The 24,765-nt window shown below is 36.6% G+C and overlaps 1 protein-coding gene across 2 annotated transcripts in view; it reads right to left on the bottom strand.

Moving 5' to 3' along the window:
• Positions 1-17,124: 17,124 nt before the first annotated feature.
• The window catches only part of SPESP1 (sperm equatorial segment protein 1), a 64,982-nt gene continuing 57,341 nt past the window's right edge, over positions 17,125-24,765 (bottom strand). For both annotated transcript variants that reach the window (XM_086711066.1, XM_086711065.1), the window contains one exon: positions 17,125-18,326. In XM_086711066.1, the coding sequence (XP_086567192.1) occupies positions 17,308-18,326 (1,019 nt within the window). In that variant the 3' untranslated portion in view covers positions 17,125-17,307. The remainder of the gene's footprint in view (positions 18,327-24,765) is intronic.

Below are 24,765 nucleotides of genomic sequence, written 5' to 3'. Positions count from 1 at the left end.
AATATAAACTGATACAGCCATAATTAAAAAAAAAGTATGGGGTACCTGGGTGGCTCAGTCAGTTAAGCAGATGACTGCAGCTCAGGTCATGATCTCACGGTTCATGAGTTCAAGCCTTGTGTCCAGCTCTGAGCTGTCAGCACAGCTTCAGATTCTATGTCTGTCTCTCTCTCTCTTCCCCTCCCCTGCTCATGCTTATGCTCTGTCTCTGTCTCAAAAATAGGTAATAAACATTAAAAAAAATTTTAAGTAAGGAGGTTCCTCAAGAAATTAAAAATAGAACTACCGTATGATTCAACAATCCCACTCCTGGTTATATATCCAAAGAAAATGAAATCATGATCTTGAAGGGTTTTCTGTACTTCCACATTCATTGCATTGTTCACTATAGCCAAAATATGAAACAACCTAAGTGTCTGTTAGTGGATAAATAAAGAAAGTGTGTGTGTGTGCGTGCGTGCGTGCATGTGTGTGTGTGTGTTGGAATAGTATTCAGCCTTAAAAAAGGAAACTGGGGCACCTGGGTGGCTCAGTCAGTGAGCATCTGATTCTTGATTTTGGCTCAGGTCATGATCCCAGGATTGTGGGATCAAGCCCTGTATTGGGCTCCACGCTGAGCATGAAGCCTGCTTAAGATTCTCTCTTTCTCTCTCTCTCTCTCTTACTCCCTGCCTCCCTTTGCCCCTCTCCCCGCTCATGCCCCACCCCCAAAAAAGAAGGAAACCCTGGCATTTATGACAACATGAATGAATCTTGAGGGCATTATGCTAATTGAATAAACTCGACAGGGAATCACATAAATACCACCTGGTATCTTTTCCATGTGTTAGCTAAAAGGAAAAGACAAAATCATAGAAAAAGAGAGTACAATGGTGATTGCCAGAAAATAGGGGATGGAGGAAATGGGGAGAGGTTGTTAAAAAGGTACAAACTTTCCATTATAAGATGAATAATGTCTGAGGATCTAATGTATAGCATGCTGACTCTATTTGGTAGTACTGTATTGTATAATTGAAATTTGTTAAGAAAGTAGATCTTAAGTGTTCTCACCAAAACAAAACACAGTAATTATGTGAGGTGATGGGTGTGTTAATTAACTTGTGGGAATCCTTTCACAATGTATAATATATCAAATTATCACATTGTATACTTCTAATATATTACCATTTTATTTTTCAGTTATACCTTAATAAAGCCTTATAATAAATACCTTATTATAAATCAATATCTTATTTCTTAAATAAGAAATATGACAAAAAATAAGCATAAAATAATTTATAGAAAACAAACTTCCATTTTGTAAAAGAAATGCTAGCAAATTCTTATAGGAAATATTAGCAAAGTCACTAGTGTATTTTTTTCTACAGAATACCCTTCATTGTTTTTATGTCATATTTGAATCAGAAACGATAATTTTTCTTCATAGTGTCTATTACAAAGCAAAATGCAAAGTACAGCCCAATAGTTGTCTACTAAATGCTGTTCTTTAGAAAACAATACATTGAGGAGGGCACCTGTTGGGATGAGCACTGGGTGTTGTATGGCAACCAATTTGACAATAAATTTCATATTAAAAAAATAAAAAAATAAAAAACAATAAATATATGTTGTGTTAATTTAATGAAACTTATATATGCTAATTTGTGACCTTATTCTTTGAGAATTAAGACATAATGTAGATTTTTGTCTATCAAACATCTGACTACGTATTAAAGCTTTCCTAATTGCACATGAAGGCAAACAGGATTGAGCAGTCTGGCAGGAACAAATACTCGACTGAATTCACAAAGATGTGGTAGGCAGTGAGGGTCAGATACAACTATCTACACGGAATATGTAGTCTATCAGGCAGAACACATGGATGAGAATATAGAACATTGATGTGCTCTCAGTGGTTAACACAGTGTGACTGGGTGCCCTAGAAAGGAGCAGGTGTTTATGGTATAGTGGTTTTCAAACTTTAGCATGCATCAGAATCATTTGGAGGGCTCATTACAACATAGATTTCTAAACTTCATTCCCAGAACCACCGAATTAGAAACTCTGGGTATGTGGCCCAATAATGTGCATTTCCAACAAGTTCCTAGGCAATGTTCATGCTGCTGGTTTGAGGAACACAGTCTGACAACCAGTGATGTGGAGGAAAAGAACACTCATGAAGGCAGGAAGCATCAGGTAAGCCTATTAGTGCCAACCCAGTGGGCTGGGATCTGGCAAAATTCTAGCCCCTGAACAGGAATTAGTCTAGAGCAGTACGAAAGGAATGATAGATTACTAAAGTTGGGATTCAGGTACAAGGTTCTGATTATTAAACCTGGGGTGTGAGGTGGTGATGAAGTCTCAGGAATAAAGAAGAAATAGGGATCTTAGAACTGGTTCACAAGATCAAGGCCAGTGTAATAGTCAAGGTGAGTTGATGCTAAATCCAAAAGTGTTGAGTTATATTATTCCTGATTAAAGTCAAAGCTGGTCCTAGGTTCAAGTCTCAATCTGCAGGAAACACCAAAAGAGATTTTAGTAGAGGGACTCCTGGCTGGTTCAGTCAGTAGAGCATGCAATTCTTGATCTCAGGTCATGAGTTCAAGCCCCATGTTGGATTGAGATTAATCTAAAAAAAAACAAAACAAAACAAAACAAAACTTAAAATGGATTTTAGTAGGAATTAATAACAGTTTGAAATCAAGTAGAAGTTGGTTTCAATTTAAAATAATATATTCCACCAAAACAAGAACATACAAAACAGATAAAGCAGTTTCTGACAATGCTTTAATCCAATTTAAATGTTTTCTCAAAGTAGAGTTTCAAGCACTTTGTCAGACTATAGGGGAGATGTTTGAATTTTCTCAAATCACATTGTACTACATTGGTCCTATATAATCATATTCTTTAAAGCTATAAGTAACACAAAACTACTATTCATTAACACCTCCTATGTACTAGACCCTTCACCTATACTATCCTTTTTAAACCTTCTAACTCACTCAATCTCAGCAGATATCCTCAATTTATGCATCATTTAAAAAAGGAAGGAAGAGAAAATAAAGAGAAGAAGGAGGAGAAGGAGGGGAAGAAAGGGAAGGAGAAGAAGAGGAATAAGGAGAAGGAGGAGAAGAAGGAGAAGGAGGAGGACAGGAGGGGTGGGGGAGGAGGAGGGGGAGGAAGGGAGGGAAAAGGAGGGGGAGGACAAAGGGGGGAGGAAGAGGAGAACAAAAAGAAGGAGAATAAGAACAAGAAGAAGAAAAAGAAACAGCAGCAGCTATAATTTGGAATTCCCTCAATTTTTGCTACCAAATCTATAAGCCTGTCTTATCTGAATCCATTCTTTCTCCACCCCACCCCACCACTGCAATAAAGGAAATGCTCATCTTTCCATCTAAAGTAAAAATTCTGCTGGTATTTTAATAGGGATTACATTGAATGTGTAGATTGCTTTGGGTAGTATGGACATTTTAACAATATTTGTTCTTCCAATCCATGAGCATGGAATGTTCTTCCATTTCTTTGTGTCTTCTTCAGTTTCTTTCATAGGTCTTTTATAGTTTTCAGAGTACAGATCTTTCACCTCTCTGGTTAGGTTTATTCCTAAGGTATCTTATCATTTTGGTGCAATTGCAAATGGGATTGATTCCTTAATTTCTTTTTCTGCTGCTTCATTATTGGTGTATAGAAATGCAACATATTTCTGAATGTTGATTTTTGTATCCTGCGACTTTACTGAATTCGTTTATCAGTTCTAGCAGTTTTTTGGCGGAGTCTTTTGGGTTTTCTCTACATAGCATCATGTCTTTTGCTAATAGTGAAAGTTTGGCTTCTTCCTGGCTGATGTGGATGCCTTTTCTTTCTTTTTGTTGTCTGATTGCTGTGGCTAGGACTTCCCCCACTATGTTAAATAACAGTGGTGAGAGTGCACATCCCTGTCTTGTCCCTGACTGTAGAGGAAAGGGGATACATGCCCCCTGATGTTTATAGCAGTATTCTCTACAATAGCCAAAATATGGAAACAGCCCAAGTGTCCACTGACTGATGAATGGATAAAGAAGATGTGGTGTGTGCATGTGTGCGTGTGTGCGTGTACTATATATATTATTCAGCCATAAAAAGGAATGAAATCTTGCCATTTGCAATGACATGGATGGAGCTACAGCGTATTATGGATAGAGCTAAGTGAAAGAAGTCAGTCAGAGAAAGACAAATACCACATGATTTCACTTGTATGTAGGATTTAAGAAACAAAACAAATGAGCAAAGGGAAAAGAGAGGGGAGAGAGAGAGAGAGAGAGAGAGAGAGAGAGAGAGAGAGAGAGACAAACCAAGAAACAGACCCTTAACTACAGAGAAAAAAACTGATGGTTACCAGAGGGGAGGTGTTTGGTGGATGGGTGAAATAGGTGATGGGGATTAAGGGGAGCACTTGTTGTGTTGAGCACCAGGTGTTGTACAGAAGTTCTGAATCAGTATATTGTACACCTGAAACTAATATTACACTGTATGTTAATTAACTAGAATTTAAATAAAAACTTAAAAAAAATAAAAGTAAAAATAAAGTAAAAGTCCTCTACCAGTGTTCTGGATCTTATTTGCTCCACTGACTATTCCACTGTCCCACCTGGTCTTCAACTTCTTTTCTATTGGCTCCTCTTATCAGCTTCTAGACATGGTCTAGTCTAGTCTATTTGAAAATAACAAAGAAACTAATATCTTCCTTGGGCTTTACTTTCCCCTCCAGCTATCATCTTTTTCTCTTATTCTAGTCAGTTACATATTTCAAGAGTTGTCTGTATTTTCTGTTTCCATGTTCTTATCTCAACTTATTCTTCCAATGTCTCTACCAAAACAATTTTTTAACTACTTCAGTGGATGATTTCCAATCTTTATCTTGTTTGACTTCTCACTTACAACAGAGTTAACTCTTCCCTCTTTCTTTAAACACTTTTCCTTTGCCTTATATTTGACTACACTTTTCCTGTATGCCCCCTACTTTTCTGACTATTCTTACCCAGTTGTTTTAGGAGCTCCTTTTCCTTTTTTGTCACTTTAAGGCAGAGTTCCTTAAGCCTTAGTTCTAGGCTTTCTTTGTTTCTCTATATACTCCATGAAGAATCTCTCTATTTCTTTTTTTTTTTTTAATATTTTTTTAATGTTTATTTATTTTTGAGACAGAGAGAGACAGAGCATGAACAGGGGAGGGGCAGAGAGAGAGGGAGACACAGAATCCGAAGCAGGCTCCAGGCTCTGAGCTGTCAGCACAGAGCCCGATGCGGGGCTCGAACTCACGGACCGTGAGATCATGACCTGAGCCGAAGTTGGACGCTTAACCGACCAAGCCACCCAGGCGCCCCTGAATCTCTCTATTTCAATGGCTTAGATTCTCATTTATACACAGAGAGTTACCAAATCCCTATTTACTGTTACCTCTTAAGCTCTAGACCAATGTCTAAATGGGACAGTCTCATAGGCACCTTAAACTTAATATATTCAAAAATAACATTTCCAAAATCATCTTCCCCACAATAATGCTCACTCTTTTAAATATACTGTAATGTATTAATATTTATTGAGCATATAATTACCGGCCAAACATTGTGCTAGGTGCTGGAATTACAGCAATGAACAAAACTCTCATGGCCCCTCTTCTCTCAGGCTTAGTCTAATGAGGGGAGACAAACATTAAACAAAAACTATATACAAATAACTATAAAATTATAATTGTGACAAATGCTACTAAAGAACAAGATACACTAACACCCACCTGGTGGTGCAAGTCAGAAACATAGAAGTTATTCCTGCCTCCCTTATTTACCTTGGATATCAAACAATCACCAAGTTCTGTTGATTCTTAGTTCCCGAATATCTCTCAGATTCAACTACTTACTTCCATTTCCTTTGTTACCATCCAAGTGCGGGACATAATTGTCTTTATGATTCCTCTAGCAGTCTCCTAACTGGCCTCTACTTCCAGTCTTGCTTCCTCTTATCCTTTATCTACACTGCAGCCAACTGGAATGACTTGTTAAAAATGCCTAAAATATTTCAAATATGTTCACTGTCTTTAGGATAAAGTACCAACTCTTAAACACAACCAAAAACATAAGAAGATTTATGTGGAAAAAAAGGAAAAAAAGGTGGAAAAAAGAAGGTACACTAGGAAGACAGCTCTGAATCCAAAAAATAACATGGTGGTGTATTCTCCAGACTTTTTTCCCTCATATATCTCAGACTTAGAGCTAAAGAAGCTGACAACCCAGAAACACGAGCAGGCACTGAAATAACAAACCCAACAAAAGCCATTCTCTCTAGCCAAAGGATTAGAAAGGGGCAACCTAGCAACACACAAAACTTTTAGACAGCAATCACCCTATTCCAGCCAAATATTACAGAAAAACTGTGACTGCCAACCCAATCCCCATTCTCACCAGCAAAAGCTAAATATGGACCCTTTCCTCACCAGGGTGTATCAGAGAAGGCTGGGTAGGAAACCAGGACTTTCATCCCCAATAGGTGTCCTTAATCTCCCACTTCATGTTAGCGAAGAGTATGTGGATAGGCTGAACTTCCACCATTATCCAGCAGTAAATGAGTCATTCCTCCTTTTCACCACTAGAATGGTGTCAGAGGAGGCCTAGCAGAGAGTCAGGACTTTCACCACTACCAAGCAGATACAACAATCAATAGATGTCAACACCAAGATAACAGTAATATTAGCATTGTATGACAAAGATGTTAAAGCAGCCACCATAAAAATGCTGCAATGAACATTACAAACACGCTTGATATAAATGAAAAAGGGTATAAAATCTCCCCCAAAGATATAGAGAATTATAAGATATAGAAAGAATTAGAAGATATAAAGAAGTACCAAGTGGAAATTTTAGAACTGAAAAACAAAATAACTGAAACAAAAAGCTCAGTGGATGGGCTCAACAAAGAACAGAGGGAACAGAGGAAATAAATAACTAAATTTGAAGACAGAATAATAGAAATTACTCAATCTGAACAATAAAGAAAAAATAGACTAAAAAGAATAAATTATCAGCGCTCCAGGGATACATGATACTATAATAAAAGATCTAGTAGTCACATCACTGGAGTCCCAGAAGGAAAGAAGATGTTGGGGTTGAAAAAGTACTCAAATCATAGATAAAACTTTTCTAAATTTGGCAAAAAGCATAAACCTATAAATTGAAGAAGCCGAACAAATTCCAAATAGGATAAATCCAAAGCAATCTACACCAAGAGACATTATAGTTAAATATCTGAAAATTGGGACACCTGGGTGGCTCAGTCAGTTGAGCATCCAACTCTTAATTTCATGATCCCAGGGTTGTGGGATCAAGCCCCACATCTCGCTCTGCACTGAGCAGGTAGCCTGCTTAAGATTCTCTCCCTCTCTCTCTCTCTCTCTGCTCCTCTCCCCTGCTCATTCTCAGAAATTAATTAATTAATTGATATCTGAAAATTAATGTGAAAAAAAACCCAGAAAAATCCTCGAAAGCAGTGAGAGAGAAATGACATTTTACCAATAAGAAAAACAATGCAAATGACAATGGGTTTCTCACCAAAACCCATGGAGGCAGAAGGGATTAGTACAATCCTTTTAAAGTGATGAAAAGAAAGAACTATAAACCCAACAGGCTATAATCCAGAAAAAATATCCTTCAGGCATGATAGGAAAATGAAGATATTTGAGACAAGCAAAATATGAAGGTTCATTGGAGGATTCTAGAAAATGTTGAAAGAAGCATTAAAACCAATTTACATAATCGTTTCCAGAAAATTGAAGAGAGAGGAACACTTCCTAATTCCTTAAATGAAGCTAATATTACTCTGATACCAAAACTGAAAAGGAAGTACAAAATAGGAAAACTACAGACCAATATTGCTCATTAATATAGGTGCAAAAATCCTTAATAAACACTAGCCTATGGAATTAAGCAATATATATGAAAGAATTAAACACTAAGACTATTTTAGTTTCCTAGGATAGTCATAACAAAGTACCATAAACTAGATGGCTTTAAACAACAGAAATTTACTCTCTCATGGTTTTGGAGGCTAGCATTCCAGAATCAAGATGTCAGCAAGGCCATTCTCCCTCTGAGACTCTGGGCAGAATCTTGCCTTTCCTCTTCCTTGCTTTTGGTGATGGCCATTGATCCTTGTCCTTCCAATCTATGTCTCTGTCATCACACTGTGTTCTCTGTCTCAGTCTTCATATGGCTTTTTAATCTTCTTATGAGGACACCAGTCATACTGAATAAGAGAACTTGCATTTGGAAATTGTTTCTTAGACATAACATAAAAGCACAAGTAGCAAAAGGAAATGTAAATTGGACTATGTTAAAATTAAAAACTTTTGTGCTTGCTTTCTCCTCTATGATTTTGATGGCTTCCTGTCTTATGTTTAGGTCTTTCATCCATTTTGAGTTTATTTCTGTGTTTGGTGTCAGAAAGTGGTCTAGGTTAATTTTTCTGCATGTCGTTGAGCCCAAACATCCATTGACAAATGAATGGATAAAGAAGATGAGGTATATATATATATATATATATATATATATATATATATATATATAATGGAGTATTGCTTGGCAATCAAAAAGAATGAAATCTTGCTATTTGCAACAATGTGGGTGGAACTAGATGGTATTATGCTAAGCGAAATAAGTCAGTCAGAGAAAGACAAATATCATATGACTTCACTCATATGTGGGATTTAAGATACAAAACAGATGAACATAAGGGAAAGGAAGCAAAAAGGATGTAAAAACAGGGAGAGGGACAAAACATAGGAGACTCTTAAATACAGAGAAGAAACTGGGGGTTGCTGGAGGGGCTGTGGGGGGGTGGGGTAAATAGGTGATGGACATTAAGGAAGACACCTGTTGGGATTCGCACTGGGAGTTATACATAGGGGATGAATCACTGGAATCTACTCCTGAAAACATTATTGCCCTGTGCGCTAACATGGATGTAAATTAAAAACAAACAAACTTTTGTGCTGAAAACAGTACCATTAAGAAAGTGAAAAGACAACTGACAAAATGAGAAAATATTTTCAAATTATATATCTAATAAGGGGTCAGTATCCAGAATATATATAAAGAATTACAACTCGATAATAAAAAAGACAATTAAAAAAATGGCAAAAGGAAGCATGGAAGCTTTTTTTGCATCTCGCATCCATGAAATACAGCCAGACCAACATTAAACCATCCTGCACACCTAGAAAACTGATTTGAGGATTAACACAACAATCTGCATAACCTGAACCACAGAACTCAGCAGGTACGCAGCGTGGAGAGGTGAACTGGGGTTGAGAAAAGCCATGGAGGGCAGGGAGCTATTTTTGCTTGGGGAGAGAGGAAGGAGATGGGGGGGGGGAGAGTACAGGAAAAGCACATCCCCCCCAAAACAGCTGAGAGAAAGTGGGAAAATGGAAACAGCCACAGGGACTGAACTAAAAAGGGAGAAAGGAGAAAGAAGAGGGTTTAATATCCATTAAGACTCTATAAACGGGGAGCGCAGAGTCTGAAACTCTGTAGCTTGATACCTGGCAGTGCTCTGGTGGGAAGGGCGAATCCTCAGGGGCAGAGTGAGGTCTGGGCGGGGCGGGGGGTGCTGAGGGCCACATGGGGAGAAGCAGTTCCACTGCTGGAAGGACATTTGGTAGAGGCTGTGCGGCCATCCTGCAGGCAAAGGTCTCAGCAGACCCCAGAGAACAACCACATTCACTGGTGCTGGAATAAGGTTGTTAAGGGTGAAGCCTGGTGCCAGATGTGTGTTGTGATTTTCCATAATCCCTGAAATGCTGCTGCTACACGATCATGTGAACTTTTGCTGGGGTGGGCTGTCACCCAGCTGTAGTCTCTGGGTATCGGCAGCAGCAAGGTCCCGTCAACATTCCTGGGTGTGGCCAGCACCTGGCCTTTGATCAGTGAGACCCTCCTCGAGAATGTCTGAGTGGGTCTCATCTTGGCCACAGCAACTTCTTACTCAACACATCTCTGGAGGCAAGGGAAACAAAAGCAAAAATAAACTATTGGGACCTCATCAAAATAAAAATCTTCTGCACAGTGAAGGAAACAATCAGCAAAACTAAAAGGCAACCAATGGAATGGGAGAAGATATTTGCAAATGATATATCAGATAAAGGTTTAGTATCCAAAATCTATAGAGAACTTATCAAACTCAACACCCAAAAAACAATCCAGTGAAGAAATGTGCAAAAGACATGAACAGACGCTTCTCCAAAGAAGACATCCAGATGGCCAATCAACACATCAAAAAATGCTCAACATCACTTATCATCAGGGAAATACAAATCAAAACCACAATGAGATACCACCTCACACCTGTCAGAATAGCTAACATTAACAACTCAGGCAACAACAGATGTTGGCGAGGATGCGGAGAAAGAGGATCTCTTTTGCACTGTTGGTGGGAATGCAAGCTGGTGCAGCCACTCTGGAAAACAGTATGGAGTTCCTCAAAAAACTAAAAATAGAACTACCCTACGACCCAGCAATTGCACTACTAGGTATTTATCCAAGGGATACAGGTATACTGTTTCCAAGGGGCACATGCACTCCAATGTTTATAGCAGCACTATCACAATAGCCAAAGTATGGAAAGAGCCCAAATGTCCATCAATGGATGAATGGATAAAGAAGATGTGGTATATATATTTATATTTATATTTATATTTATATTTATATTTATATTTATATTTATATTTATATTTATACACACACACACACACACAATGGAGTATTACTCAGCAATCAAAAAGAATGAAATCTTGCCATTCACACCTACGTAGATGGAACTAGAGGGTATTATGCTAAGAGAAATTAGTCATTCAGAGAAAGACAAATACCATGACTTTGCTCATATGAGGACTTTAAGATACAAAACAGATGAACATACAAGAAGCAAAAATAATAAACAGGGAGGGGGACAAAAAATAAGAGACTCTTCAATATGGAGAACAAACAGAGGGTTACTGAAGGGGTTGTGGGAGGCAGAATGGGCTAAATGGGTAAGGGGCATTAAGGAATCTACTCCTGAAATCATTGTTGCACTAGATGCTAATTTGGATGTAAATTAAAAAAAATAAATTAAACTTAAAAAATAGCAAAGGATCCAGATAGACTTTTCTCCAAAGACGATGTACAAATAGCCAACTGACACATGAAAAGGTATGTAACTGCATTGGCCATCAGAGAAGGATGGCTATAATAAAAAAAAGACATTGGTAAATGTTGGGGAGGATGTGGAGAAACTGAAATCCTCATACATTGCGGGGGGGGGGGGAATGTAAAAAGTGGTTCAGCCCCTTTCAAAAACTGTTTGGCAGTCTCCCAAAGTTACACATAAAGTTACCATATGACCCAGCAATTCTACTCCTAGGTATACACTCAAGATAATTTAAAACTTACATGCACACAAAAGCATGTTCATCTGTAGCAGCACTATTCCTAATAGCCAAAAAGTGGAAACAACCTGAAGTCTATCAACTGAGACATGCATAAACAAAATGCAATATGTTTATAGAATATTCCATTATGTAATGGAATCCATAATTCCATTATTCCATTATGTAATGAAGTGCTGATACAAGCTAGAATATGGGTAAACTTTGAAAACATTGTTACGTGAAAGCAGCCAGTTACAAACACATATTGTATGATTACTTCATATGAAGTGTCTGGAATGGGCAAATCCATAGAGACAGAACACAGTTGCCAGGGACTGGGGGAGAGAGGAATGGAGAGATGACTGCTAATGGGTATGGGGGTTTCTCACGGGGGTGTTGAAATATTCTGGAATTAGACAGTTGTGATGGTTGTAAAATTTTATAAGTATACTAAATTTATTGAATTGTATATCTTAAAATAAATAGATGTTAAGTAATGGTGAGGACACCAAATGCTGGTGAGGTTTCAGAGAAACTCATACATTGCTGGCGGTATTATGAAATGGCACAGCCACTCTGGAAAATGGTGGGCAGTTTCTTATAAAACTGAATATGTAACTAGCACATATCACAGAAATTTCATTCCTGGGCATTTATCCCAGAGAAATGAAAACTTATCTCCACCCAAAGACCCTGTAAATGAATGTTTACACGAGTTTTGTGATAGCCCAAACCTGGAAATAACCCAGAGGCTGTTAAACAGGTAAATGGTTAAACAAAGTGTGCGGCATGACTCAAGTAAAAGGGAAGGGATTGATAAGGTGCAACAACCCTGATAAATGTCCAGAATATTAAGCCAAGTGAAAAAAGTCAATCTCAAAAGTATACAATATACTGTATGATTCTACTTATGTAATATTCTTGAAATGATAAAATTATGGAAATGGGGCAGATAATAGTGGTTACCAGTGGTTAGGGGGGTGTGAAAGCAGGAGGGGAGTTGGTGTAGCTATAAAAGGGTAACATAAGAGATCCTCATGGAATGGTTAATGTCTCTTATACCAACATATTTATCTTGGTTGTGATATTTTACCATCGTGTTAAAAGATATTACCATTGGATGGAATGAGTAAAGAGCTCATTAACTAGATCTCTTCATATTATTTCTTACAACTGCATGTTTATAGTTATCAAAAAATAAAAATTTTAATTAAAAAATAATAGGTCACAACAATGAGAGCACTACACACCTATTACAATGATGAAAACCCAAAACACTGACAACGCCAAATGCTGGTGAGGATGTGGAGCATCAGGAACTCTCATTCATTGCTGGTGGGAATGATAAATGGTACAGCCTCTTTGGAAGACAGTTTCATGGTTTCTACAAACCTAAAAATGCTCTTGTCATACAACCCCACAACACAATTGTGCTCCTTGGTATTAGCTCAAAGGAATTGAAAACTTATGTCCACACAAATACCTGCTTATGGTTATTTATAGCAGCTTTATTCATAATTGCCAAAACTTGGAAGCAGCCAAAATGTCCTTTACTGGTAAGTGGATAAATAGACTATGGTACATCCAGATGATGGAATATTATTCAGAGAGCTATTAAGCCATGAAAAGACACAGAAAAATCTTAAATGTGTATTGTTAAGTGACAGAAGCCAATGTGAAAAGGCTATATACTGTATGAGTCCAACTACGTGATGTTCTAGAAAAGGCAAAACTATGGAAACGGTAAAAAGATCCGTGGTTGCCAGGGGTTGATGGGAGGGAGGGATGAATAGGCAGCGCAGAGAGGATTTTTAGGGCAGTGAAACTACTCTTTATGACACTATAATGGTGGGAAAATATCACTATACATTTGGCCAAACTTACAGAATATACCACCAAGGGTGAACCCTAATTTAAAATACAGACTTTGAGTTATAATGATACAACAATGTAGATTTAGCAATTGTAACAAATATACCACTTTAGTGGGGGATGTTGATAATGGGAGAGGCTATACATGTGTGAGTATATATGGGAAATCCCTGCACTTTCTGCTTAATTTGCCTAAAACTGCTCTAAAAAATAAAGTTCATTTTTTAAAAAGTAAAACTATTAAAACACTAGAATAAAAAAGAGGAATTTTGTAAAATCTCAGAGAGGGAAAGGTGACACAAAACATAAAGGCACCCAAAGGAAAAAAAATTATAAATTTGAATTTATAAATATTTTCAATTTATACATGGAAATATCAAAATACAAATAGTAAACTAGTCAAAACAGCTGTAAAAATATGACACACAATTCCAATTCCCTTGTTACACAAAAAGATTGTATGTATCACTAAGGAAAAGCAAACCAGTAGAGAAATAAACATGAGCAAGCCATTTTCAGAAATAAAAATTTTTTAAAAATGCCCAACCTCACTCATAATTAAAGAAATATACATTAAAGCAACAACTAGGTAACACTTTTCATCTATCAGATTGGCCAAAATATAAAAGTTTGCTAACTTTGCATGTTCAAAGATATGAAAAAAAAACTGGCATAATTGAAATTTATGTCTACTTAAAAACCTGCACACAGATGTTTATAGCAGTTTTATTCATAATTGCCAAAACTTGACAGTAACCAAGATGTCTTTCAATAGGTGAATGTATAAACTGTGGTACATGCATACAATGGAATATTAGCACTAAAAGAAAGCTGTTAAGCCACATAAAGACATGGAGGGATTTTAAATGCATATTGTTAAGTGAAGCCAATCTTAAAAGGCTATATTCTATAAGATTGTAACTACATGACATTCCAGAAAAGACAAACATATAGAGAGAGTAAAAGTATCAGTTTTACCAGAGTTTGGAGGGATGGGGGAGGAAGAGAGAGGGATGCATAGGTTAAGCACAGGGAATTTTTAGGGCAAACTACTGTATATGATATACTGTAATGGTGGATACATGTTACATTTGTCAAAACCCATAGAATGTACAACACAAAGAGTGAACCTTAATGTAAACTATGGACCTTCAGTTAATAATAATGTATCAATATTTGTTCATCACTTGTAAAAAATGTACCACACTAATATAAGATGTAAATAATACAGGAAACTATGGTAGACTAGAGGGAGGTATGTAGGAACTCTGTATTTTCCCATCAATTTCTCTGTAAGACTACAATTGTTCCAAAAGAATAAAGATCTAATTAAAAAAATTTTTAATGTCTATTTTTGAGAGAGAGAGACAGAGAGAGAGACAGAGAGAGAGACAGAGTGCAAGTGGGGGAGGGGACAGAGAGAGAGGGAAACACGGAATCGGAAGCAGGCTCCAGGCTCTGAGCTGTCAGCACAGAGCCGGACATGGGGCTCAAACCCATGAACCCGTGAGACCATGACCTGAGCCAAAGTGGGACGCTTTCAAACGACTGAGCCACTCAGGAGCCCCAATAAAGTTCTAATTTTAAAAAACAAGTCACCATTGGAGGATTCTATGAACTAAACTATTTTGAAAACTGTTAAACAAAGAAAGATTTTATGTCTTTCCAATATATCCCAGACCCCTAGGGAATCAAATAATAGAGAGGAAGTTTCTCATTACAGACATATTCCAGCTAATAAGGAAGGAATGATACGTCCATTTTGCAACACCTGATCAATAATCTATCTAGATAATGATTATCAAAGGCTGCTCTATAAATACAAAAGCAAACACAACCAGATGGAAGAATACTACACTATCTTGACAAAAAAAGAGACAAACCTGAGTCTGATAAAGTCTGACAGACTCAACTATCAATTTACAGAAAATACGGAAGACAGGAAAACATACTAAATGGCATCATGGGGATACAATCAGCAAAATCCACAGGCGTAAAACTATAGGTCAAATGACCAATTGCTTTGACAAATAAGTTTCAAGGGGGAAAGATTAAAAGACTTACGAGTCATATCAACCAATCTCAGTGTATGAACTTTATTTGATCTTGATTCATACAAATTCTAAATTTAAAAATTATTAGTTGAAAATTTGAACATTGACTGGCTATTTGATGATGCTAAAGAATCATTAAATTTGTATGTGTGATGAAATTGTGGTAGTTTTTTTTTTTTTAAACTTAAAGAGCTTCACACTGTCATATTTACAAATGAAATGAAAAGTATCTGGGATTTAATTCAACATAAAGTAGGAAAGAGGAGAAAGGGTGGGGGTTTGGGTGAAACAGGACTGGTGGTTAGCAGATCATTGTCGAAACCGGATGACAGTCACATAGGTTTATTATGTTAATCTGCTGACTTTTCACGTTTGAAATCTTCTAAAGTAAAATTATTTTTTAAAATAAGCAACACACACACACACGCACAAAATAAATAAACAAACAAAAAAATCCAGTGAAGAGTGTTGTTGTGAAACAAAATCCATGTGGTCTTTTGGGTAGGAATTCTTTTTGATCCCTGCTACTCTCTGTCTCCATATCCATGCAATCACCAAATACTGTTGATTCCTACCTCTAAATTAACACTTCTTTCGAACTAGTCCAAGCTAAATTTGGCCTTTGCATAGTGCACTTCTACTTCTGTCTACCTTCAAAACTACAGCCAGAGTGTTGTTGTTTTTTTTAACACAAATTTGATCATACCTCATCCTTTGCTTAAAGTCCACAAATGCTCCTCACTGATCATAGGATAAGAGCTGACATCGTCAGTACACGCTTTAAAGCCTCACAGGATCTACTCCAACCCTGTGTACCTGACCAGCTCCATCTTGAGATGTTCTGCCTACCTTTCTCCACTCGTTACTTCTTGAACTTGCCATACTCATCCCCAACTCAGAGCATCACACCTGTTGTCGCCTGTGCTCGGAATGCCTCCTTCTCCCTACACACACCTTAATCCTTCAGATCTCACCTTAAATGCTACCTTCTCAGGGTAGCTTTCCCATTATTTTGGTCTAGGTGAGGTCAAATTTCTCACAGATTCTTACTGATTGGTCACAACTGAAATTTAAAAATTATTGAAGTCATTTATTTAACATCTGTCTTTCTCAAAGGAAGAAGGAACTAGGTCTTACTATATCCCCAAAGCCTAGCATTTTGTCCTGCACCTATGCGTAGGAGGTCAATAAGCCTCCAGTAAGCTAAAACTACTGGCTCGGTGAATGAATAAATGAATTTAAATATAATACCGATCAAATCATGAAAGAGAATTACTTGCCCCATGATCATGATACTACACAGTTAACCTTAATTTCATTAGTCATACTCCGAACAAAAGATTTGCAAAGCTTCAATATAAATGTATAGAAACAAACAAAAGGAGGAAGTGAGAATGACTACGTTATAAGCCCAAATTACAGTCACTCACTGATATTCCAGAAGTACTTAATAACAAAGAAAAAGGGTTGTATCTTCATCTACCATCCACCTTTCAAAGGAGGCAGACATATATACAAATAAAAGTTCTGATTCAAGTTCCAACTTTGCTATTCAGATTGAAAACTCTCAGATTCTCTGAAAGAGTAATAAAGACCATATGTACTAACATCTTACATTTATATTCAATTATTTAAAACAGGCTACATACAGATTGCACACAGTCTCTTGACTCTCAATAAAACAAGTGAATTTAATCTATTCAAGTAAAATCAAAGCTTAAACATTTTAAAGATTAGATCTTCATAATTTTTTAAGTTAATTAATGAGGAAAAAAAACTACGAACTCCTGAACCAAAATTTTATTTTAAATTATTAGGCTTTAGTGCATATGAGAATATTTTAGAACATATGACATGTAGAGATGTTGGCACATTGAACAGTAGAAAATATTTTTATACAACTTGTGAATCACAATGTGCTTATTTCTTCTGTGAAGTGAATGCATAGGTCGTTTCAATCAATTTTTGTCATGGAATATCAAGTAGGTGCAACATTTTTATATTATTGTTTAATAACTTCCTAATAAGGTTTTGAGTTTCTAGTTGACTTACACATAATATTTTTTTCAATGTATTGAAGACTGTAGTAGCCTTTTCTCTCATGTCTGGTGGAACATATTTAATATCCAAATATTCAGATAATTTAGACCTAGAATTGTACAGCATGTTAATTACAGTTTCAATGTCATCAATTCCACTACTGCTTCGGCCAAGTGGTAAGAACTGGGATCTATACATTTTTTGTAATTTATGTTCTGCTGCTTCTGCTAAAGCAAGGCTTCGTTTTAGGTGCTCTCTAGAGGCTCGAATGTCCTCTCTGTATTCTGGCTTGAGGCTTTCAACAAGAGGTGCCTGTCGCACCTGTGAACTAATATCTGAAATTTTTTTCAAAATGTCTTCATTATTCAAAATCTGTGGGTGTCTTCCAAATGTTATTGTTTCAAGTGTTCCCACTGTATATTCGCCTGAGAGCTGAGGAACATCTTCTGGTTCTGTGACAGTATCCATGTCAGTGCTCCTACTTAAAGGGGTGACATCTGGACTTGTGGATGATTTAGTAACATTTGGCAATGGCTTTGGCGCCTCAGTGGATCTTACTTCTGAATCTGGCTCTGGCTCTGGCTCTTTAATAATATAAGGTTCATCGGCATGTAAAACAACCGAAACATTATTTGGTTTAATTGACCAGAATGCTGTACTTTCAGTAGATTTTTCCTTCCTTCCTGGCATTGTGAAGCCTCCAGTGGGAGATGCTGTGGTTTCTTCACTGACAGGATTCGTTAAAACATCATTTTTAGTTGAAGTGTCTCCATGTGTAATTATCTCCTTAAATCTTGATAACTTTGGTCCTATAGAATGAGCATTACTTGGAGACTTTGATTTTTCCTCACGACCTGGCTCCCTAGTAGGAACACTTAGTATTAGGTTCTGTAAAACTTCTACATAATGATTTAAGTTTTGTTCTTCATCAGGCGTCACAGTTATACCTTAAGGGGAAAAAAATCAAATGGTAACACTTAGTATTACATATTGACATATTGACAGAATCTACTGACCTAAATTTACTTCATATATTATCACTTAAAAGTTGAGATAAAGAACCAAGAAATAAAGCACTTTTGACTCAGTCAACTCTCACTTATATAAACAAAATTATTTTTTCAGATTGTTAAAACAGATGAACAAGGTTAGTGTAAAAGTTGCGTATTAACACAATTCTCTATATTTTTTCGCTCCTACCTCCCATATAACTTATGATTCTGTAGGCAGTTTATTAAAACAAAATTCCTGATTATAATCTCTAGAAGTGATGTGTTGGAATTGCCTCATACTGGCTCACTAGAGCCAATTATTAATTTTTTAGGAATTTTGTAAGCCAAATATTAAACATAGACACTCTTAAAAATTATTTTAATTTGCAATTAGATAAATTGTATCAGAAATAAAGGTAATAAATACTCAAAATTCATCACTTCTTATTTTTATGTAATTTTACTATTATCTATGGTCTTGAGGTTATTTACATCTTTCATAGCTGTATGGCAGAAATGCTTGTAATAGTGTACTACTCTATATCTCTTTCTATGTCCCTGTTCAGTAATGTCAAATACATAGCTTGAAACCAACGATGGTGGGAGTATTTACATCATATAAATGGGCAAATGCTATAAATCTGGGTTTACTAGTCTCTCCAAAAAATCATTTGTTGAACATTTACCAGTATCCAACTGCCCTCAACCCAGCAAAGCTCTAACTACAGCCTGTGGGTCATATCCACCTAACTGTTTTTGTAAATAAAGTTTTCTTGTAATCCAGCCAGTTTCGTCCATTTGTTTATGTATTATCTATGGCTGCTTTGGGTTGCAACAATAGAATTGAGTAGTTGCAATAGAGACCATATGGTATACAAATACTGAAAATACTTACTATCTGTCCCTTCACAGAAAACGTTTGCCAATTCCTGCTCTAAACCATCAACATTTCACTCTCAACACAAAATGGCAGTTGTTGTTTTTTTTTTAATTCAAGTTAGTTAATATACGGTGTAGTATTAGTTTCAGGAGTAGAACCAGTGATTCATCACTTACATATAACGACCGGTGCTCATCCCAACAAGTGCCCTCCTTAATGCCCATCACCCATTTAGCCCATCCCCCCACCCACCTCTCCTCCAGCAACCCTCAATTTGCTCTCTGTATTTAAGATTCTTATGGTTTGCCTCCCTCTTTGTTTTTATCTTATTTTTCCTTCCCTTCCCCTATGATCATCTGTTTTGTTTCTTAAATTCCACACATGAGTGAAATTACGGTATTTGTCTTTCTCTGACTGACTTATTTCACTTAGTATAATACACTCTAGTTCAAAAATGGCAGTTCTATTTATACTGGTATTTTGCAGCATCTGAGTGGTTGATGAAGCTTCTCATTTCCAACATGGAAAACAAAAAAGATAATTGAATAAGATATTCTGAAATTCTGCTCAACTCCCCTTTTCTTAAAACAGCTTTTAATTTTAAGTGCTGGGATTTTATACATGTCATTTTGAAATCATTTTGCCACTATCATGGATATAAATGGCTTAATTGAAGAAAGTAAGTCATTTTTTACCAAACTCTCATGCATAACTCATACCTAAACCCTCCCTCTTCAGGCAAAATGAAATAACAAACTTTCTGTTCAGAAGGCACTTCTATTCAGCACTTTGGCAAGCACAAAACAGTAAAAAAAAAAAAAAAAAAAAAAAAAAAAAAAAAAAAAAGCTTTACATTTACATGTTTTTCCTCTCTTCCTTAACTCTTCTGTTGCAACTTAGAGAGACCAGATGGATATTTAACCAAAATTGATAGCTTATTTCTCAATTTTAAAAATTTCTTAATAAGAACATTTTAGTGAGGCAGAGTCAGTGGAAAGATACCAGACTTGTCTGGAGATCTGACTCTAAAAGTAGATTCTGTGTTTTATGTTATGCTTAGAAAAGCCTTGCATACTTCAAGATCCATATGATGATGATGGGTGAGGAAAAAAGAGGTAGATTTTGATAATGACCTTGTAATATTTATATATATATTTTAAGTAGGTCCACACCCAGTGTGGAGCCCAACGCAGAGCTTGAACTCACAACCCTGAGATCAAGACCTGAGCTGAGATCAGGAGTCTGTCCCTTAGCCAACTGAGCCATCCAGGCGCCCCAAACCTTGTAATAATTTTCTTAAAATCACTGACACAGTATCATACATTTTTGTCTGTGAATTGTGGATTTTTAAAAAGGAACTAGAAGGTTAACATACCTAACTCTTGTGAGCTACTGCCTATTTTGTGTCAGTCTCAGCCTACCTATAGTAAGACTACCAGCTAGAGCTGTTTCCAGAGAAGAATCCCCTTTCCAAACCAATGTAACCACTGGACTGACCCTTGTGGTTCTTACTATAATTGCAAAACACCCTTCAGCAACAACCATCAGGAAATTTGGGGGGAAAAAAGGTTTATTACTTACAAGATCTTGAAATTGCATAGCACACCTGGGGCCACACTGGGGGAGGAGGACGGGGTGGACGGGGTGGAGAAAGAGAAAGAAAGAGAGGGAGGGAGAGAGCACCCTAGAAAGCACCAGAGAGAGGGTGGTAGGAGTGGAGAGTGCAAATGGGCCAGGGGTTCTTTTTTTATTGGGGTCAAATGTGGGGACCCTAGGGTTCACTCTTTATTGAATTTAAAACATAAGACCATGAATTTGAAGCACAGGAAAGGAAAAAACAAGTAGCCCAAAAGGTCAGTTATCAAAATCAATTAAGATCTCTAAAATAAATGAACCAGGGTGGCCTGCTGGCAATGTGTTTATTCAAGATAGCAGTCTTTGAAATGGATGACTCTTTGAAATAGATGCCTCTACAATCAAAGCTTAAGTCTGGCCTTTGCATTACAAAAAAGAAAAAATACTACAACTGTCAGGGTTTATACTACATTGATTCTGAGGAGAGGAAATGGGACCAGAGTTGGTCATTAAAGAGGACTAGCCTTCTCCGTATATAGTATCTTACTCTCTAAAAACACACAAGCACACACACCCAATCACTTAATATAGTAAACCAGTAAAACTCACATTTTAAAAGGGAAAATAACTTATTTATGTATTCTTATGGGTATGTAAATCATTGTCCTGAATCTATAGTTTTCCTGGAGGAAAATATTAAAGTAATAGGTAGCCTACTGCAGTGAAAATTTTTTTTTGATTTTTGTCCTGTGGGTACCACTTTCTAACATCATGACCTTAGATAATTACTTAATTTCTCTGAACATTTACTTAACTATAAAATTAAGATACTGTATCTACCTGGAACCAAACAGATACTTGAAAACAGTTCTTTTTTTCTATAAAGTTCTATAAAAGTTCTATAAAGTTCTATAAAGATAACTTTAAAAGTTCTATAAAGATAACTCCTGACATTTCTCAGTTTAAAATATAAATTTAAATCCTTAAAAAAAAACATTAAAAATATGTCTTGGATCCTATCTATAAAAAACCTTAGACCCTTTCCCACTAAAGACAGAAACAAGATCAGGATACTAAGATTTCCATTACCACTTAACATTGTGTTGGAGGTTATTAGTAATTAGACAACAAAAATAATTGGAAGCATGAGAATTGGGAAGAAAAAGGTTAAACTATTGAAAGGGCGGGCCTACGCCAGCCGACTCCATCTTGTTCTGTGTCCTTCACCTTGACCACACCTCCTCCCCTTGAGTAACCCCCCCTCACCTGCCTAACAGGACTCGACCCTTCCCCAGGACCCTTCCCCAGCCAATGGGCTGAGGCCATAGCCATTACCTCACCAACTGCCCCCAGGCCCCAATAAAACCTTTGTCCTTTTGAAACTCGCTCTCTTTCCCTGGTATCTCACCGCTGCGTCGGTGCAGGTAGGGGATTGAGCTCGAGCTAGCTCGAATAAAGGCTCTTTGCTTTTGCATCGGACTCGGCTCCCTAGTGGTCTTTGGGGATCACGAATTCTGGGCATAACACTATCTTTACGTGTAAACGATATAATAATACTTCCAGACAACACAAAAGAATTCATTGAAAAGCTCCTAAAAGGACTAAGAGAATTTAGTAAAGTAGCAAGTTATAAAATCAATCTATGAAAATCAATATGCAAATATAAACCAGTTAAAAGATGAGAAAGAAGATGCTATTTTGATAACAAATAATGAAAGAAAATATCTAATCATAAATTTAAAAAAACATGCCCAAAACTATAGGAGTAATTATATTAGGCTGAATATAGGCATGCAGAGGTCAGGTCCTCATCTCTGGAACCTGTAAATGTTACCTTATAAGAAAAAAAGGTCTTTGCAGATATGATTAAGTTAAGGATCTTGACAGGAGATTATCCTAGATTATCTGGGTGAACTCTACATCCAATCACAAATGTTTTTATAAGAGAGAGACAGAGATCTGATACCCAGAAGAAGAAGAGGGTAATATAGAGGAGGAAGCAGAGAATAGAGTGAAATGGACATAAAACACAGAATGCTGGCAGCTACCAGAAGCTAGAAGAGCCAATTAAAATATTATCTCTTGGGGCACCTGAGTGGCTCAGTCAGTTAAGCATCTGACTTCGGCTCAGGTCATGATCTCACGGTTCGTGGGTTCAAGCCCCGCATCGGGCTCTCTCCTGTCAGCTTGGAGCCTGGAGCCTGCTTTGGATTCTGTGTCTCCCTCTCTCTCTGCCCCTCCCCTGCTAACACTCACTCTCTCTCTCTCTCAAAAAGATAAACATTTAAAAAAATCTCTTAGAGCTTGCAGAGGGAACACAGCTCTGCCTTACACCTTGATTTTGGCTCAGTGAAACTGATTTTAAGACTTACAGCCTCTAAAACTGTGAGAGAATAAATTTCTGTTATTTTGAGACACCAAGTTCATGGTAATTTGTTATATAGCAGCCACAGAAAACTGATATAGGAATAGAATAAAATCTTCTGAAAGACATAATGTAAGCTTTATCAAATGGAAAGATATACCATGTTCTTAGAAAAAAAGATTCAACATCATAAAGATGCTCAGATGTCATGTTCTCTCTGTTAAGGTATACATTTAATATGCTTCTAACAAAATATCACTATTTCCTGGAGTTAGAAAAATGGATTATAAAGCTCATCTGGAAGGAAAACTGAGTGAGAATAGCCCAAAAAATGGGGGCTAGACCCAAGAGACATGAAATTATATTATAAAGCCTCTGTTATAAATCTAGTATAGCACTGCACATGAATATACAGATAAATGGAACAGAACAGAAAAGATAGAAACAGACCCAACTGTATATGGAAAAATAGCTCAAAGTGAGGGAAGCTTTCAATTTATAAACTTATTCTAGCTAATAAATGAAGAAGCCACTTAGAATATGACATTTTGCAATGATTATTAATATCAGTGATTGTTTATACCCCCCAAAGATACAAAATCAGATATTATCTATTTCCTGATGAAAGAATACAATACCACCGATGAAGCAGTCTTGCAAAAACAGTAAAAACCTGAATCTAACGATTTTTCTAGGTCTAACTAGCAATATACTGAAAATCCATGGGACAAGAAACAAAGAAAGATATAAACTATGCCATAGGGATATAATCAGCAAAATCTAGACTGTGGGAAACTATAGGACATATGATCCAATTTCCTAACAATTACATTGCAAGGAGAAAAACAGAGATGAAAGAAGAATATACATTAAAATGGAATTAAAAGACATATCAATGAATTACATGTATGAATCTTATTTGAATCCCAATTCATCCAAACAAAATTGAAGAGAGAAAATCAGGAAAGTTTGAACATTGGCCAGATATCTGATAATACTCAGGAATTATTATCTTTTTAGGTGTGAAACTAACATTGTTATTGTGTTTAAGTACTTATATTTTAGTCTTCATATTGAAATATTTACTAATGAAATTATATGATATTTGGAATTTGGTTCTAAAAAATTCAAATCTGAGAAGTTAGAGAGAGGGACCAGGAAGATGAGAGGGAAAGGAATATCAATGAAACAAGATTAATTATGGGTTAGTAGTTGAGGCTGGTTATAGATATATGGAGATTTATTATACCATTATTTCTACTTGTGTATATATTTAAATTTCTCCATAAAGAATTTTTTTTATATATGCTTTGGAAAATTTTCAATTCTGGGCCACTATTCACATACAAATCTAAAATCTGCAGCCAACAAAGGCCTAAGTGCTTTTAAAAAGACATTGCCATTAGACGGTAGGCTGCTAAACCCTCCATTTTTAATGACTTAGCTTGTCCCTTCTCAAAGTAGTAAACAGGACACCCAAGTTACTATTAGGTGAAGTAGATTGTCAAAGGACTGGAAAAGGACATCCTTACTGCTAGTGCATTCCTAAAAAAAACTGAAGTACTCATTATCCC

This window comes from Puma concolor, chromosome B3 (assembly GCF_028749965.1).
Source record: "Puma concolor isolate L17-30 chromosome B3, mPumCon1.1.hap2, whole genome shotgun sequence".
Classification (NCBI taxonomy): Eukaryota; Metazoa; Chordata; class Mammalia; order Carnivora; family Felidae; genus Puma; species Puma concolor.
The sequence above is the reverse complement of the archived record's forward strand: the minus strand, read 5'-3'. Positions and strand labels throughout refer to the sequence as shown.